Source organism: Salmo trutta, chromosome 13 (genome assembly GCF_901001165.1).
Source record: "Salmo trutta chromosome 13, fSalTru1.1, whole genome shotgun sequence".
Classification (NCBI taxonomy): domain Eukaryota; kingdom Metazoa; phylum Chordata; class Actinopteri; order Salmoniformes; family Salmonidae; genus Salmo; species Salmo trutta.
In genome coordinates this window covers 78,395,600-78,413,455 of record NC_042969.1, presented here as the reverse complement: position 1 = coordinate 78,413,455, position 17,856 = coordinate 78,395,600, and the positions used below count along the sequence as shown (strand labels likewise).

The 17,856-nt window shown below is 45.3% G+C and overlaps 1 protein-coding gene across 2 annotated transcripts in view; it reads left to right on the top strand.

The window, feature by feature from the left end:
• Positions 1 to 17,856, top strand: part of LOC115206567 (roundabout homolog 2) — a 124,309-nt gene that overhangs the window by 91,038 nt on the left and 15,415 nt on the right. For both annotated transcript variants that reach the window (XM_029773695.1, XM_029773694.1), the window contains exons 21-23: positions 6,851 to 7,010; positions 10,833 to 11,096; positions 12,218 to 12,444. In XM_029773695.1, coding sequence (XP_029629555.1) covers positions 6,851 to 7,010; positions 10,833 to 11,096; positions 12,218 to 12,444 — 651 coding nt within the window. The remainder of the gene's footprint in view (positions 1 to 6,850; positions 7,011 to 10,832; positions 11,097 to 12,217; positions 12,445 to 17,856) is intronic.

Genomic DNA, 17,856 nt, shown 5'->3' with positions numbered 1-17,856 from the left:
TGTGTGTGTGTATGTGTGTGTGTGTGTGTGTGTGTTGGAAGGGAGTGTAGTGTGTGTGTGTGTGTGTGTGTGTGTGTGTGTGTGTGTGTGTGTGTGTGTGTGTGTGTGTGTGTTGGAAGGGAGTGTAGTGTGCGCATGTGTGCACATGTCATACAGAAGGTGAGACTTGTCATATTTCCCTGCCATGCGAAACTCAACACAGCCCTCTGATACATGACAATATTAGCCTTAGCCATCATGGCCTCACTCCTCTTACTGTGAGTGTATGACCCCAGTACAAATCACTGCTGAGTCAGTATGGAGTGTTTCATATGATACCCCAGTTCACCCCTGTTTATAAGCCATGGGTTTACTGTGACCTGACAGTAGTTTGGACTTTAATACTCACAATCTGTCTCTGAAGCCCATTCCAGCTCCACTGTCCGTGACCGCCTGTTTTAAGGACTCATTTTCCCCTCGCTGCCGTTCAGTCTTGGTCACTTTCCAAGGTGAAATAAACACCTGATGAAGGGCCAGGGAGCTAGACTAAAGCATCCATTTTCTCCAGCCTTGGATTACGTTACTTCCCTCTCTCTGTTCTAACTAATTACTTATCCTCTTTAGCACAACTAATATTTAAGAAAATAATCCAACTTAATTATAATGGATTTGATAGAGGATTTTTCTGAAAGCCTTGAGGAGATTCTTGCTTCAGGACTAATGAGTTTTCTGAGACTCTTTCTGTATATTCATGGTCTCATTCTCTAGAGGTTTAAAGTAGATTGATTATATTGTTTGTGCCCATAATGTAACTCAATTTCCGATCCTTTGCTGTCTTGCAATATTTTAAAAGTAACATTTGATTGTATCTCAAAACAATGCTACTGTCACGTTCGTCGTAAAGATGGGAACAAGGCGCAGTGGGAATGTGTAAACTCATCTTCTTATTTATTGTGAAGAAAACATGAACACAGAAAAACCAAATAACAAACAATGACGAAGACGCTAACAGTCCTGTAAGGCACAACACTATACCAGGAACAACTACCCACAAAAACCCATTAAAAAACACCCATACTAAATAGGACCTTCAATTAGAGGCAACGAGGAACAAACTAGAATAAACATAGAAATATACAAACACAGAACATTAACCAAAAAAAAACGAAACACATAAAACAAACACCCCCTGCCACGTCCTGACCAAACTACAAGAACAAATAACCTCTTTACTGGTCAGGACGTGACAGCTACATTAAATAACTTGCACCGGCTACAAGTGGATTTATCTCTCCCATCTCATGAATGGATAATCACTTGGCTTTCTTCCAAAATATTTTTTTACTCATATTTTTTTGTCAAAGTCCAAAACTTTATACATATATATAAAAAACAATGATGTGTCACAAACAAAGGCTAAAGGTTTCACTGAGTGAATGTGACTGTGAGTGGTTGGTGGGTGGGTGAGTGATTAATGTGAGAGAGAGAGAGAGAGAAATAGAGAGAGAGAGAGAGCGAGAGAGAACAAAATGTCAAGATGGCTGACTAGAAGAGGTGTATATGAGTGGAGAAGGTTCACTGCTTGCCTGCTGATCTAACTGCATGTTCCGCATGTGCTTCAGCCAATCACCTGATGCCACTGTATATTTTTACCCTTTAACCCCACTAGCACTCCTTTTCATTCCTGACTACCGATTGGCCGAGGGATTGTCTAATAGAATGCCACACAACCAATCACAAGATTTCAGCACCACCAGCTCTCACAACAGCTCAGACCGAAGCGGGAGCCTATCAGGTTGGTTTCTGATGTGGCAGGCAGGGATGTGACTCGTCTTCCTACTCTCTTCAACATTCTGGGATAACTCATGGACTGCCATTTAATTGACTGTATCAGTGATTGAGTTGTTAATTGCTTTATTGATCTCTTTTGCATGTGCAAAACCCAACGTCTGTCTTTATTAACCCGCTCCTCCTCCTCACCACTGTTACTTTGCTCCCACTGCTAATACTCACAACTAATAAACGATGCACGCATTTACAGGCCGGCGTTGATCGCTGACATCAACCACATTGTCAAATGTGTGGTCTAGATGATGTAATGTTATGTGCAGCAACAATACTCTATTTACATGCAGTGAAGTGCTTTGTCCTCCAGATTAGATTAGAAACAAGCTCTAATCTTCCCTTTAAAGAGAGAAAGTGAGGATTTGTACTAATAGAACAGGGCTCCAGGCATCCTAGCTGGGCTTACTCCATCACGGCTGGGCCTTGTAACAGGCTTTGTCTCTCACCAGGAGCTTGAGAGCAGATGAGAATTTGGGCAACATGGCTCCTTCAGACAGTTGGAGTGGTGCATTGTGAGACCACACACACACACACACACACACACACACACACACACACACACACACACACACACACACCATCTGAGACGCTTGGCTGACTAAAATGGTGAGAATGTCTCCCATTTTCCCTCTTCTTCTAATGGTTACTGACCACAGTAAAACCCATGTACTGAGAATTTTATAGGGCACAGAGGCAGCCCTCCTCTCTACCTCCCCTCCTCTCCTCTCCCCTACCCTCCTCTCTGATCTCTAATCCAATGCAATGGCTGGCAGACATTAGGCTGGAGAGGAGAGGCAGTCTGGAGTGGTCATGTCTTCCACCTGACATAGACACAGGCATTCCATCCCAAAACATCTGACACTACTGTTCAGAAGTTTGGGGTCACTTAGAAATGTTCTTGTTTTTGAAAGAAAAGCAAATGTTTTGTCCATTAAAATAACATCAAATTGATCAAAAATACAGTGTAGACATTGTTAATGTTGTAAATGACTATTGTAGCTGGAAACGGCAGATTTTTTATGGAATATCTACATAGGTGCACAGAGGCCCATTATCAGCAACCATCACTCCTGTGTTCCAATGGCACATTATGTTAGCTAATCCATGTTCATAATTTTCAAATGTTTTTACATCATTAACAATGTTTACACTGTATTTCTGATCAATTTGATGTTATTTTAATGGATAAAACATTTGCTTTTCTTTCAAAAACAAGGCTTTTGAACAATAGTGTATATATCGAAGGAAGGAAGGAGAGAGAGAGAGAGAGATGCATTCTGTAGTGCTCATATGAGAAATGCAGATAGAGGCTCATTTTGCATCAACACAGAGAGGCCAGGGGACAAGAAGCCCTTGATTATGTTAAGCTAACATGTGTATTTCGTTTGGTAGCCTCAGGGTATCTTCCCTTGAAATGTCAGGGATTTAGAGCATATTGGTCCTAGTAATTAAATTCACCTGTATAGGAATTAAATTGGGACTGTACCTTTGCACTTCCCCCTCCGTGGTAGGCCTTAAGAAATAATCTAATTCCAGAGATGTATTGTGTACTGTGAGGCATGCTATACACACTGGTTTGATAAGGGCCCTGGTTGAAGTGAAACAGCATCCTATTAAATATGCATCTATCTAATTTATCTCTATCCATCTGTGGCTTATCTCTCTATACGCCGCAATGTTTCTCTACGAGGACTAAACCATACAGGAATACACAGCAGAGTTCTGACAGAATAACGTATTATAGGTAAAGAACTTCAATGGCCAGAGTTTGGATGGCACTGAAGGGAACATTACTGCATTTCATGTTTTGAAGTCAACTAATGAAAAACTAGACGTTTGAAAAGGAACAAAGTGAAAAGAGCAGCACAGTGCTTCGCTTCAAGGAGCTGGGGGAGGAAATAATGAACGTTAGGTCTGAGATAGGAACCAGATGAAGAGGAACAGAAATAGAGCAGCTTTCAGGGTAGTGTGGGTCTCCGCTGGGGATGTGGTGGTGTTGCTCATTAACATCTACACTACTGGAGGAGAGAGGAGGAGAGGAGAGAGGAGGAGAGGAGAGAGGAGGAGAGGACAGGAGAGGAGTGAGGAGGAGAGGTACTAGCTAGTGAGCTCCATGATCCCTGTATTATCTCATTATGGAACCCAGGAGAAGGGTTATGTTGTCACTGTTCTTAGAGTGGTGTCATCCATCTCTACTTCCCCCCTCTCCTCCAACTATAGACTGCCCCACTCCTAATGAGCTTCATGGCTCAGGGCTGTAGATGGCTCAGTGTTGATGATCTAGTCTGCTGCATCATCCACCCACATACCAAGCACATTGAAATTATTTCACAAATAGGCACACTTGCTAGTTATCTGTCCAGCAGGGTATTCCCCCATGTGTACTATCTCATATAGACTTTCCTCTCTACTGTTATTATAAGCCCATAATACAGTGGTATTCAAGTATTCTAAGAAGGTACTTCCCTGAAAATCCAGTCTGATCTATTCTCTCAGTGCCATGTGTTTAAATCTGGATGTGGAGTCCTTTCTTCTGGACTCTCCTTTCTGAGGCTCTGCCTGAGTCTCTCACTCAGCGCTGAGGCACTAAATAAACACAGAGACAGTTCAAGGTTGCTCGCCTCCGCTTGGCCCCACAGTTATAGACTGGGAGGGAGCGCCCAAACCAGGCGGTATAAATACCCAGCTCCACATCTAAATATAGTGGTAGATCCTTTTGAAGACAGGCCCTGTGTTTGTCAGCGAGAAAATGGGTCTGCTGTGTACTTCCTGTGCAGTTTCTAGCCATCCTTCCCTCCATGGCAGAGGCTCATTTACAGTATTGATGCCTGCTCCGGTGAGGAGGGAATCGAGGTGATTGAGCAATCACGCCAGATCACCATTTATTGGGAAAAGTTGAGCGTCACCCAGAGGAACGATTAGGAAACCAAATTACTTTCAGACTATACTTCCTGCCTTGGGCTTACTGTTGCTTTTTATATCTCCCAGTCTTTATCAGACTATCCTCCTCCCAGTACTAACCTCTCTCTCATGTTCTGCTACCAACATTGTCGCTATCTAATCATCTTTGATGGGAACATTTCTGCCCGGTAACAGCTAAAATCTTATAGGGAAAATGGTCAAATAACACAATTCTCCATTTACTGCTCAAGCAATACCCTGTATTTTGTTAATCTGTTTCTGACCTTAGCCTAACTGGATCATAGAAATTCATTTCCCCAAATATCCCTGAGTGTTGATGAAAGGTATTTTTTGATGACATTTCGATAATTTATTGCCATGTCCTAGTCTGGACAGTCTATTAGATTACATGGTGTTGCATGGCACAAGATGCAGGGTTCCCTGAAATGTAGCTTTTTTTGTGGCTCTGAGCAACGTGATTACAGGCCTTTGGCAGTGAGGCTTAACCAACAGATGACAGGTACAAATGTACACAAGAGGCCTCCAGGGATGGTTTCCACTAGCCTGTATGTGTGGCTGACAACGTCAACTGGGGACTATTTTCTGGATTGAGATGTGAGGTGTCCGTTGGCAGACTGAAAGTGTAAATTCCTAGAAAGGACTCTCGATTTATCTCCCAGTTCTCTCAGACCTCAGACACACATGCAATGCTCATAGAACACCTACACAAACACACACATGCTATGGTCACAGATATATTTTATCTACCATTTCAAGGACAGTTTGGAAATGATCAGACAAAAGACTCATTCTCATATGTCTACTATATAGGGGACTCATGTTAATGTCCTCTATATAGGGGACTCATGTTCATGTCCTCTATATAGGGGACTCATGTTCATGTCCTCTATATAGGGGACTCATGTTAATGTCCTCTATATAGGGGACTCATGTTAAAATCCTCTATATAGGGGACTCATGTTAAAATCCTCTATATAGGGGACTCATGTTCATGTCCTCTATTTAAGGGACTCAGGATCATGTCCTCTATATAGGGGACTCATGTTCATGTCCTCTATATTGGGGACTCATGTTCATGTCCTCTATATAGGGGACTCATGTTCATGTCCTCTATATAGGGGACTCATGTTAATGTCCTCTATATAGGGCACTCATGTTCATGTCCTCTATATAAGGGACTCATGATCATGTCCTCTATATAGGGGACTCATGCTCATATGTCCTCTATGTAGTGGAAAGCAGAGACGCACCACAGCAAAAAAGCCTGCAGCCTTTTCCTCTCTATAACAAGTGATCTGAGGCCTGCGGACCACACTGAGGACAACTGAGAAAGATAACAGTGGGCTTTAGATGTCAAAGATCCCCTCTGAGACAGTACCCCCCCCCCCCCCCCCACCACCACCACATTCACCAAATCATATCAACCCTGGGCCTAGGCCTGGCTGGCAGATTTATAAAGATGGAGAATCCAGTCTCCGAAGGGTGTGAGGTAAAATAGATGGGGATGGGAGCTCTCTCTTTCTCTCTCTGGCGTGTTCAACTCAATGAAAGTGCCACATTATGGCCACACAGACACCACCGATCCATTCATTATGATGATGTTCTGAAGTGAGATATTTCACTGTGGACCCACACCTCTAGTGAGATATTTCATTGTGGACTCACACCTGTAGTGAGATGGGGACACTGAGGGATGGCTGGAGGACCGGGGTCCACCCTCTGCTTCCCTACTGCTGCTCCTCTCCCTGTTTCTATGGAGATTTGAGGCCTTTCAGCAAATCAATCAATGGAAGCACGCTTTTCAGTAGTTGGCCTTGAGGTTCTTCTGTATGAGGCTGCTGACAGGCATGGCTCATTGAAGCTGTTTGTTTGAGAATGTGGATGACTTTTAGAAGGAGGTGTTGAAATGACCTGTTTCGAAATGAAGGAATGTTCAGCTTGAAATGTTCAGTCGATTTCTGTTGGCAATATCTGCTTGTTAGACTGACAGTGAATACTGCACATAGCCACCCATGTTATATGGTTTTATAGATTTTTTTGTAATTGAATTCTTCATGTTGTCTGAGTCAATCTTTCTAACTCACTCCATCTCTGCTGTCCATAGGTGGTAAGGGGGGTAGGAAGAAGAAGGCCAAGGTTGGCACCAAACCCACCAAGACTAACGGCTCCAACTGGGCCAACGTGGCCCTGCCCCCTCCCCCTCTACACCCTCTCCCTGGCACTGAGATGGACCACTACCCCAACGAGCACTATGAAGGAGGAGGGTACGAGCCACACCCACCATAACATACACTCTATACATCCATGGAGATGCAAAACAGTCCACACTCTGCCAATACAGTCCAACTAGATTTTTCCACACTAATTTGAAAAATTATAAACAGTGAGGAAAAAAAGTATTTGATCCCCTGCTGATTTTGTACGTTTACCCACTGACAAAGAAATGATCAGTCTATAATTTTAATGGTAGGTTCATTTGAACAGTGAGAGACAGAATAACAACAAAACAATCCAGAAAAACGCATGTCAAAAATGTTAATAATAATAAATTGATTTGCATTTTAATGAGGGAAATAAGTATTTGACCCCCTCTGCAAAACATGACTTAGTACTTGGTGGCAAAGCCCTTGTTGGCAATCACAGAGGTCAGACGTTTCTTGTAGTTGGCCACCAGGTTTGCACACATCTCAGGAGGGATTTTGTCCCACTCCTCTTTGCAGATCTTCTACAAGTCATTAAGGTTTCGAGGCTGATGTTTGGCAACTCGAACCTTCAGCTCCCTCCACAGATTTTCTATGGGATTAAGGTCTGGAGACTGGCTAGGCCACTCCAGGACCATAATGTGCTTCTTCTTGAGCCACTCCTTTGTTGCCTTGGCCGTGTGTTTTGGGTCATTGTCATGCTGGAATACCCATCCATGACCCATTTTCAATGCCCTGGCTGAGGGAAGGAGGTTCTCACCCAAGATTTGACGGTACATGGCCCCGTCCATCGTCACTTTGATGCGGTGAAGTTGTCCTGTCCCCTTAGCAGAAAAACACCCCCAAAGCATAATGTTTCCACCTCCATGTTTGACGGTGGGGATGGTGTTCTTGGGGTCATAGGCAGCATTCCTCCTCCTCCAAAAACAGCGAGTTGAGTTGATGCCAAAGAGCTCCATTTTGGTCTCATCTGACAACAACACTTTCACCCAGTTGTCCTCTGAATCATTCAGATGTTCATTGGCAAACTTCAGACGGGCATGTATATGTGCTTTCTTGAGCAGGGGGACCTTGCGGGCGCTGCAGGATTTCAGTCCTTCACGGCGTAGTGTGTTACCAATTGTTTTCTTGGTGACTATGGTCCCAGCTGCCTTGAGATCATTGACAAGATCCTCCCGTGTAGTTCTGGGCTGATTCCTCACCGTTCTCATGATCATTGCAACTCCCCGAGGTGAGATCTTGCATGGAGCCCCAGGCCGAGGGAGATTGACAGTTCTTTTGTGTTTCTTCCATTTGCGAATAATCACACCAACTGTTGTCACCTTCTCACCAAGCTGCTTGGCGATGGTCTTGTAGACAATTCCAGCCTTGTGTAGGTCTACAATCTCGTCCCTGACATCCTTGGAGAGCTCTTTGGTCTTGGCCATGGTGGAGAGTTTGGAATCTGATTGATTGATTACTTCTGTGGACAGGTGTCTTTTAAACAGGTAACAAGATGAGATTAGGAGCACTCCCTTTAAGAGTGTACTAATCTCAGCTCGTTACCTGTATAAAAGACTTCTGGGAGCCAGAAATCTTTCTGATTGAGAGGGGGTCTAATACTTATTTCCCTCATTAAAATGCAAATCAATTTATAACATTTTTGACATGCGTTTTTCAGGATTTTTTGTTGTTATTCTGTCTCTCACTGTTCAAATAAACCTACCATTAAAATGATAGACTGATCATTTATTTGTCACTGGGCAAACGTACAAAATCAACAGGGGATCAAATACTTTTTTCCCTCACTATATATCTATCATTGTCTGACCCTTCATACAGACTTAGCCAATTGTACGCTCTCTCAAAACTTGAGACATCTGTGGCATTGTGTTGTGTAACAAAACTGCACATTTTAAATAGGCCTTTTATTGTCCCCAGCATAAGGTGCACCTGTGTAATGATTGTGCTGTTTATTCAGCTTCTTGATATGCAACACCAGGTGGATGGATTATCTTGGCAAAGCAGAAATGCTCACTCACAGGGATGTAAACACATTTGTGCACAACATTTGAGAGACATAAGCTTTTTGTTAGTACATTTCTGAGATATTTTATTTCAGCTCATGAAACATGGGACCAACACTTTACATGTTTATATTTTTGTTCAGGATAGAAACACTCACACATAACATCTCCTTTAACTGTGCGTCTCCCTAGTTGAGGCGTGCTGTCCTCTCACCCTCATCTCCAGTTTGTGAGACTCATCTGGTTTAATAGGCTATATGGCAAATGAGGAGTCGTCTGAACTGTAAATCTGAGCCTCTTAATGGCCGCAGATTAAAGCAGTTACGTCCTGTGGAGTGTGCACTGACAAATGTATTTAATGAACATTTTCTTTACAACTAGTATTATTTCAGCATGTATAAGCATAGTTATGGGAATTTAAAGAATCCCTCCACTGCACTTATGGCTCGTATCTATCAAATCAAAATCAAATCAAATCAAATGGTATTAGTCACATGCGCCGAATACAACAAGTGAAATGCTTACTTACAAGCCCCTAACCAACAGTGCAGTTTCCCCCAAAAATATGGATAAGAATAAGAGATAAAAGTAACACGTTCTTAAAGAGCAGCAGTAAAAAATAACAATATATGCAATGGGGGTGCCGGTACAGAGTCAATGTGCGGGGGCACCGGTTAGTTGAGGTAGTATGTACATGTAGGTAGTGTTATCAAAGTGACTATGCATAGATGACAACAGAGAGTGGCAGTGGTGTGGTGTGGAGGGGTGGAGGGCAATACAAATAGTCTGGGTAGCCATTTGACTAGATGTTCAGGAGTCTAATGGCTTATGGGTAGAAGCTCTTTAGAAGCCTCTTGGGCATAGACTTGGTGCTCCGGTACCGCTTGCCGTGTGGTAGCAGAGAGAACATTCTATAACTAGGGTGGCTGGAGTCTTTGACAATTTTTTGTGCCTTCCTCTGACACCGCCTGGTATAGAGGTCCTGGATGGCAGGAAGCTTGGCCCCAGTGATGTACTGGGCCGTACGCACTACCCTCTGTAGTGCCTTGCGGTCGGAGGTCGAGCAGTTGCCATACCAGGCAGTGATGCAACCAGTCAGGATGCTCTCGATGGTGCAGCTGTAGAACCTTTTGAGGATCTGAGGACCCATGCCAAATCTTTTCAGTCTCCTGAGGGGGAATAGGTTTTGTCGTGCTTGCTTCACGACTGTCTTGGTGTGCTTGGAACATGTTAATTTGTTGGTGATGTGGACACCAAGGAACTTGATGCTCTCAACCTGCTCCACTGCAACCCCGTCGATGAGAATGGGGGCGTGCTCGGTCCTCTTTTTCCTGTAGTCCACAATCATCTCCTTTGTCTTGATCATGTTGAGGGAGAGGTTGTTGTCCTGGCACCACACAGCCAGGTCTCTGACCTCCTCCCTATAGGCCGTCTCGTTGTTGTCAGTGATAAAGCCTACCACTGTTGTGTCACCGGCAAATTGAATGATTGTGTTGGAGTCGTGCCAGGCCATGCAGTCATGAGTGAACAGGGAGTACAGGAGGGGACTGAGTGCGCACCCCTATGGGGCCCCTGTGTTGAGGATCAGTGTGGCGGATGTGTTGTTACCTACCCTTGCCACTTGTGGGCGGCCCGTCAGGAAGTCCAGGATCCAGTTGCGGAGGGAGGTGTTCAGTCTCAGGGTCCTTAGCTTATTGATGAGCTTTCAGGCCGCTATGGTGTTGAACGCTGAGCTGTAATCAATGAATAACATTCTCACATAGGTGTTCCTCTCTCTCTCTCTCTCTCTCTGTATGGCCACCCCTCCTCCCTCTCTCTCTCTGTATGGCCACCCCTCCTCCCTCTCTCTCACTGTGTGGCCACCCCTCCTCCCTCCCAGGTATGAGAGTGATGGCTGGGGTCCTCCCATGCCCGTGCAGACCTACCTCCACCAGGGAATGGAGGATGAGCTAGAGGAGGAGGAAGAGAGGGTCCCCACCCCACCCATTCGTGGCGTGGCTTCGTCCCCAGCAGCGGTGTCCTTCGGCCAGCAGTCCACAGCCACCCTTAGCCCCTCTCCCCGGGAGGAGCTGCAGCCCATGCTCCAGGCCCACCTGGACGAGATCACCCGTGCCTACCAACTGGACATGGCCAAACAGACATGGTACGTACACCCACTGGTGGGGAATACTATAAAACAGTACAATGTTCAAATAGGGGTGATATGAGAATGCCTACTATGGATATTGTGCTGGAAGTGTTTTTCTTTCACTATCTATTTTTTTCCTTCCTTCCATGTTTTATTTCGGTGTTATGTTAGCTACACAGTCACGGCATTGCGCAAAACAGAAGCACTCATGAATCATGTCATTTTAATGGGCCAGTGTTACCACTTACACGACTGTTCCTTCTGCTCACTGTGAGAACACAATGTCTAAAGCACTTGTTTAGCCCCACCCACATCCATGCTGCTACACATTCCATTGTTGTGGTGCTCATGCACGGCAGATGAAGCCCACGTTTCATCCTGTCGGAAGACTGCGAGAGAACGAAGGAGGAAGAGAGGGAGAGAACGAAGGAGGATCAGAGGGAGAGAACGAAGGAGGAAGAGAGGGAGAGAACAAAGGAGGAAGAGACGGAGAGAATGAAGGAGGAAGAGAGGGAAAGAGGGAGAGACTGGCGTCCCTTCATTACAGTAGAGGGAATAGGGAAGACTTGTCAGGAAGGAGCCGTCTTGTTAGCCAGTAATGACTATGTTTGAGAGCATCTTTGACAACAGGAAAGAGGCAGTAATTACATCAGAATCCCTCCCGCCGCAGACCGCCTCAGACCCCACGGCACTCCTCAAACAAACGGGGCTGTCAGTGACGTGAGGCGGGCGCTGAGTGGAGTGGAGAGGGTTGTGTGAGGGGGTGACAGCCTCATGTCGACAGGCCTAGAGAGCGGGCCCATTGTACTCTCTTCAACTGCAATTACAGGGTCATTGTATTGGCATTCAAGGAGGAGGGACGTAGAATTAGTGGAATTGTTCCAATTTATTCAGAGCGGCAGAATTTGAAAGAATTTCTAAATGTAGCTTAACAGTTCCTTTCGTCTATCTTGGATTCCTTCTTTATGTCATCCTGTCTTTCATTCACCAGCTTTGTCTTTCTTGATGTCTTTTGACATTCGTTCTCTTCCCTGCTGTTGCTGTCCCCCCACCAGCAGCCCACCCTTTCCTGTGTCTGTGTTTTGGTGTGTACCTGTAGCATGATGATAACCCATATTACTCTGACTCTCTGACAGGCTCATGCAGGGTGGCTCCCTCCCCCCCCTCCCTCCCCAGGCCCCCGCCCCTCCAGTGGGGTACGTGTCCAGCACCCTGGTGTCTGACCTGGAGACTGACATCCCTGATGAGGATGAGGAGGAGGAGGAAGAGGAGGAGGATGAAGGCTATGAGATGTCCAGGCCTCTCTATGGTATTGAGCACACGCCAGGGTCCAGCATGGACAACCTAGACAGCTCCGTAACAGGTGAGATACTGTACTGATACAATGACAGGTGGACAGAACAATGGAAATCTGCCACGTGACAGACATCGTTGTTTCCATTCAGAGAAGTGTGTTGGAACTTCTTTCCACTTCGTTAGAATTCAAATCCGCCTGATGTTATGCAGTTTTCTGTCATCTCTTATTAATGATTTGGGTATTACAAAGAAACAATCAGAAATCGCTTTCCAAAACTAAAAATATTTTAACTACAAAAGCATGTTCAGTTGTCATTCCACAGTAATTCAAAAAGATTACAGACCCCCTATCAGGTAACATATCAAATGTAATCTGAAATTCATCATCTCCAGCACCAAACCAGTGTCTGCATATGTGAAAACAGCGTGTTACTATGATCTGTGGTTAAAAAGTTTACGTTTCTAGCCCAAGGGAGGGTCTTTTCTTGCTCCTTCACGTCACTGCAAGTCTCATAGTGTTTGAAAAGCACTGTTTAAAAAAAATCACTTTTGATGATGTCATCGTGTAGAACTTTTTAACTTTATATTTTATTTCTACAAAACGTAGAAATGCCCCGTTTTCACATATGTTGAAACTGGTATTGTGCTGGAGATAATGAAAATGAGGTTGAAAAGTGTGCCGCAAACTAGTAGGTAAGTATTAGAATTCTGTTTGCCTAGTTACAGACTGCATTTTGACCATTGATTTATAATGAAATGTTGTATTTTATTCAGCTCATGGCATTAGACTATCATTCCACAATTTCCTGTATATGTGTGTCTCACCTGGAAATGAATGTATTGCATGTACCTTAAACCCAGTTTGTTCAAGTGGTTTTGGCAGACTGTGGAATTATAATTATCATACCCAAAAAGAGATAAGAAATTCCATGAATTTTAAAAAGGACAGTGAGAGGGAAATTAAGATGAAAGAGAGCAAAGGGGGAGGAGGGGTGGGCGAGAGACAGGGACAGAGAGAGAGAGAGAGAGAGACAGGGACAGAGAGAGAGAGAGAGAGAGAGAGAGAGAGAGAGACAGAGAGACAGAGAGAGAGAGACAGAGAGAGAGAGAGAGAGAGAGAGAGAGAGAGAGAGACAGGGACAGAGAGAGAGAGAGAGAGACAGAGACAGGGACAGAGAGAGAGAGAGAGAGAGAGAGAGAGAGAGAGAGAGAGAGAGAGAGACAGAGAGAGAGACAGAGACAGAGAGAGAGAGAGAGAGAGACAGAGACAGTGAGAGAGACAGAGAGACAGAAAGAGACAGAGAGATTGATTTAGCTCACACACAGCGTCAGCAACTGCCATTCACCCCATATCTTCCCAAGAAGATATAGAATACATTTCACGTGCGGCATATTCCATTCCAGGCTGGAGGCACCATTTCCATTTTTACAACTCACTGAAAGCTTTTACAGCCGTCTGTCTGTCGGAGAGAGGGACATGTGAAGGGCATGACATTGGAGAAGGTGAGACAGTATGGCTGTGTCCTACTGCGTTTCTCATACCAACTGAGCAGCACATAATAGTCCTCTATACCAGACATGGCTGACTGCTATACTACAGACAGGATGGAGCAGCAGCTCTGTGTTTTATGAGTGGGGAGGGATAGAACTAAGAAGGGAAGAGAAGAAGGGATACATATTTATATTGAATGAGGAAGAGAGAGAGAGACAAAGAGAAGGGGAGGAAGATACTTATCTAGAGAGAGAGCGAGAGCGAAAGAGAGACACAGAGAGAGAGACAGAGAGAGAGAGACAGAGAGAGAGACACAGAGAGAGAGAGACAGATAGAGAGACACAGACAGAGAGACACAGAGAGACACAGAGAAAGAGAAACAGAGAGAGAGAGACACAGAGAGAGAGACACAGAGAGAGAGAGACAGATAGAGAGAGACAGGTAGAGAGACACAAAGAGAGAGAGACAGATAGAGAGACACAGAGAGAGACAGATAGAGAGACACAGAGAGAGAGAGACAGATAGAGAGACACAGAGAGAGACAGATAGAGAGACACAGAGAGAGAGAGACAGATAGAGAGACACAGAGAAAGAGAAACAGAGAGAGAGAGGGGGGGAAGATAAATATTGTATCTATAAAAAGAGGAACAGGGAGAGAGAGGGGGGGAAGATAAATATTGTATCTATAAAAAGAGGAACAGGGAGAGAGGGAGGGAGGATTGACATGACTGCTTGGCTGGCCTGTCGTCTGCAACCCCAGAGTGTAGTTTTTCTGTGGGATGATGGAACATGGGCTGTGGCGGCTATGACACATGCTGCTGTTTATATATTTAGAGGAATATAAAGCTGTGACTGGGCCCTAATCTGCTGCATCTCTCCTGCACTGTATTACTCTGAAGACACCACTATTTCTTCTTATCTTTCTACAAGTCTCCCCCGCTTTCCAGCGTTTGACAGCACAGACACGGTCCCAGCTCCAGGGTTAGCGGGAGGGGCAGATGGAGGAAGGGGGAAAACGCGGAGATTAATCGCGGCCACCATTTTGAGGCTGTGGAGAGAGGGGGCAGGAGCAGATTTCTGTAGAGCCCAACATGATAGATTTGTCATTGTTATAATATGTAAATAGGTCTGTTTCCTTAATGTTACACCAAATGCCACTAAATCAAAAATTCTCACCGTTGGGCCCAGGAAAAATGCACATCAATTTTTTTCACAAGAGAGATTGTCTGTGTGTCTTTGTATTATGTCATGCACTGCATAATACAGTATATTTTTTGAAAGCTAAAGGTGAATCAACCTGAAGCAGTGTTAAATTACCATGGTTAGGCTGAGATGAATACACACACGTATTATATCCCAGGGCGGTGTATTTGTCTAGAGTAGCTAGCTGTGTTGTGTGTTACTGATGCTGCAGTATGATATCCACAGGGATCTCAGTGCTGTGTCTCTCTGGGTGATTATTCTCCCATCAACCCCCTGGCAGGGACGGCTGAGGGGAGTGGGGGGGGGCAGGGTCACGTCTCCTGTCGGTAGGTGCAGCCGCCAGCTCATCAGGGGGAACGATTTCCCTGCTTAACGACATGCAGATGAGCCGCTCCGTCAGCATAAATCAGTTTTTGTGGCAGGAGGAACCTGGGATACCTGGCTTTTACTGCCCCTGGCTAGTGGCTATCTACCGTTTACTGCCCCGGCTAGTGGCTAGCTCCCATTTACTGCCCCTGGCTAGTGGCTAGCTACCGTTTACAGCCCCTGGCTAGTGGCTAGCTCCCGTTTACTGCCCCTGGCTAGTTGCTAGCTACCGTTTACAGCCCCTGGCTAGTGGCTAGCTCCCGTTTACTGCCCCTGGTTAGTAGCTAGCTCCCGTTTACTGCCCCTGGCTAGTTGCTAGCTCCCATTTACTGCCCCTGGCTAGTGGCTAGCTCCCGTTTACTGCCCCTGGCTAGTGGCTAGCTCCCATTTACTGCCCCTGGCTAGTGGCTAGCTACCGTTTACTGCCCCGGCTAGTGGCTAGCTCCCGTTTACTGCCCCTGGCTAGTGGCTAGCTCCCGTTTACTGCCCCTGGCTAGTGGCTAGCTCCCGTTTACTGCTCCTGGCTAGTGGCTAGCTCCCGTTTACTGCCCCTGGCTAGTGGCTAGCTCCCATTTACTGCCCCGGCTAGTGGCTAGCTCCCGTTTACTGCCCCTGGCTAGTGACTAGCTACCGTTTACTGCCCCTGGCTAGTGGCTAGCTCCCGTTTACTGCCCCTGGCTAGTTGCTAACTACCGTTTACTGCCCCTGGCTAGTTGCTAGCTACCGTTTACTGCCCCTGGCTAGTTGCTAGCTACCGTTTACTGCCCCTGGCTTGTGGCTAGCTCCCGTTTACTGCCCCTGGTTAGTTGCTAGCTCCCTTTTACTGGCCTGGACCATTAGTACAGGGAATATGGGCAGGTGAGAGAAGGTTATTAGATACCTAGTAATTTGAGAATTGCATGGAACCTTAGTCTGGAAAAAAAGAATACAATTGTGCTCATGCAAAGTAGATTAAGCACGATTGGTTGCAGAATTCAAGACCACAAAGATGAAGCTAGATTGTGTTTTCAGTACATGATGTCAGCAAGATCAAGGTTTCCTTGACGTATCAGGGATAGCTGTGTCCCAAAGACACCGGAGTAGTAGAGACTAGCAGTTAGCGTGGCTGAAAGCTCACTGTGTGATGTGATGTGCTGAGGTAGTGGTTTTGAGCTGGAGGAGTTGGAAGGAAGTCTCAGTGCCTTGGCTTGGCTGCCTCGCTCTGCTTGTACTTCATTATCTGCACTAGTCTTTGTGGGAGGATTGGACCCAGAGGAATTGCACTCTGTTTTTTCTTCTTAGAAGGAAAACTCAGAGAAAAGCAGTGTGAGAGAAAATAGCCTGGCAAGATGAAAGCCAGAACGAGAAAAATAGCCTGGCAAGATGAAGGCCAGAATGTAGTTAGTGTCTTGGGTATTTTCAGTCAGTGCAGTAAAATTGGAATGTGCAAGGTTTTAAGGTTTTCACATGGTTTCCCAGGTTTACTGAAGTTTTCCATTAGTTTGTGGATAATTTGCTCCGATCGTTTCTCAGAGAGAAAAGCTGTTATAAGGTGAGCTACTGGTTGAAAGCTTTAGTTCCGTGAGGCCTTGTTTAAGTTGGGTTCTGCACAAATCACAATGTTGTGATGTGAAGGGGCTCAGGGGCGAGAAATTGAAAAGCACTTTTAGGGAGTTTCCTCAGTTTCCTGATTTCCTTGGGCTGCACAAACATAAATCAGACATTGAGTTTTACGTCAGTTACAGTGCTGGACTAACGTTGTGTTCCAGTCAGAAGTGTAGTATGAAAGGGACTCTGTCAGCACAGCTGGTACATGTGTGTATTTGGGTTTAGTTGATCCTCTCCTGTCTCTCTCTGTGTCTGACTGAGTGCCAGACCTCTGGTATTGTCACGGCTGTTCAAAGGATCGGACCAACGCGCAGAATAGTTGTAGTTCCACATGTTTATTTATTCAGTGAAACGTTTGCAACATACCAAAATACTTCTAACAACAAAACAACAAACCGTGACGCAGAGAAAATAACACTACTCAAAAATGAACAACCCACAAACACAAATGGAAAAACCCCCTACGTAAATATGATCTCCAATTAGAGACAACGAGAACCGGCTGCCTCTAATTGGAAATCATCCCAACAACCCCAACATAGAAATAGAAACCTAGAAAAACAACATAGAAACAGATAACAAGAAAACCACCCAAAAACACCCCCTGTCACACCCTGACCTACTCTACTATAGAAAATGACATCTTACTAGGGTCAGGACGTGACTGGTATGCCTGCTTCTCTCTATGTCTGACTGAGTACCAGACCTCTGGTATGCCTGCTCGTCTCTGTGTCTGCCTTGGCCAGACTTGTGACTGTCACCCTCTATTCCCAACTGACCGCATCTCAGTACCCCTCTCATCCCCTCTGTTCCCCACTGACCCCATCTCAG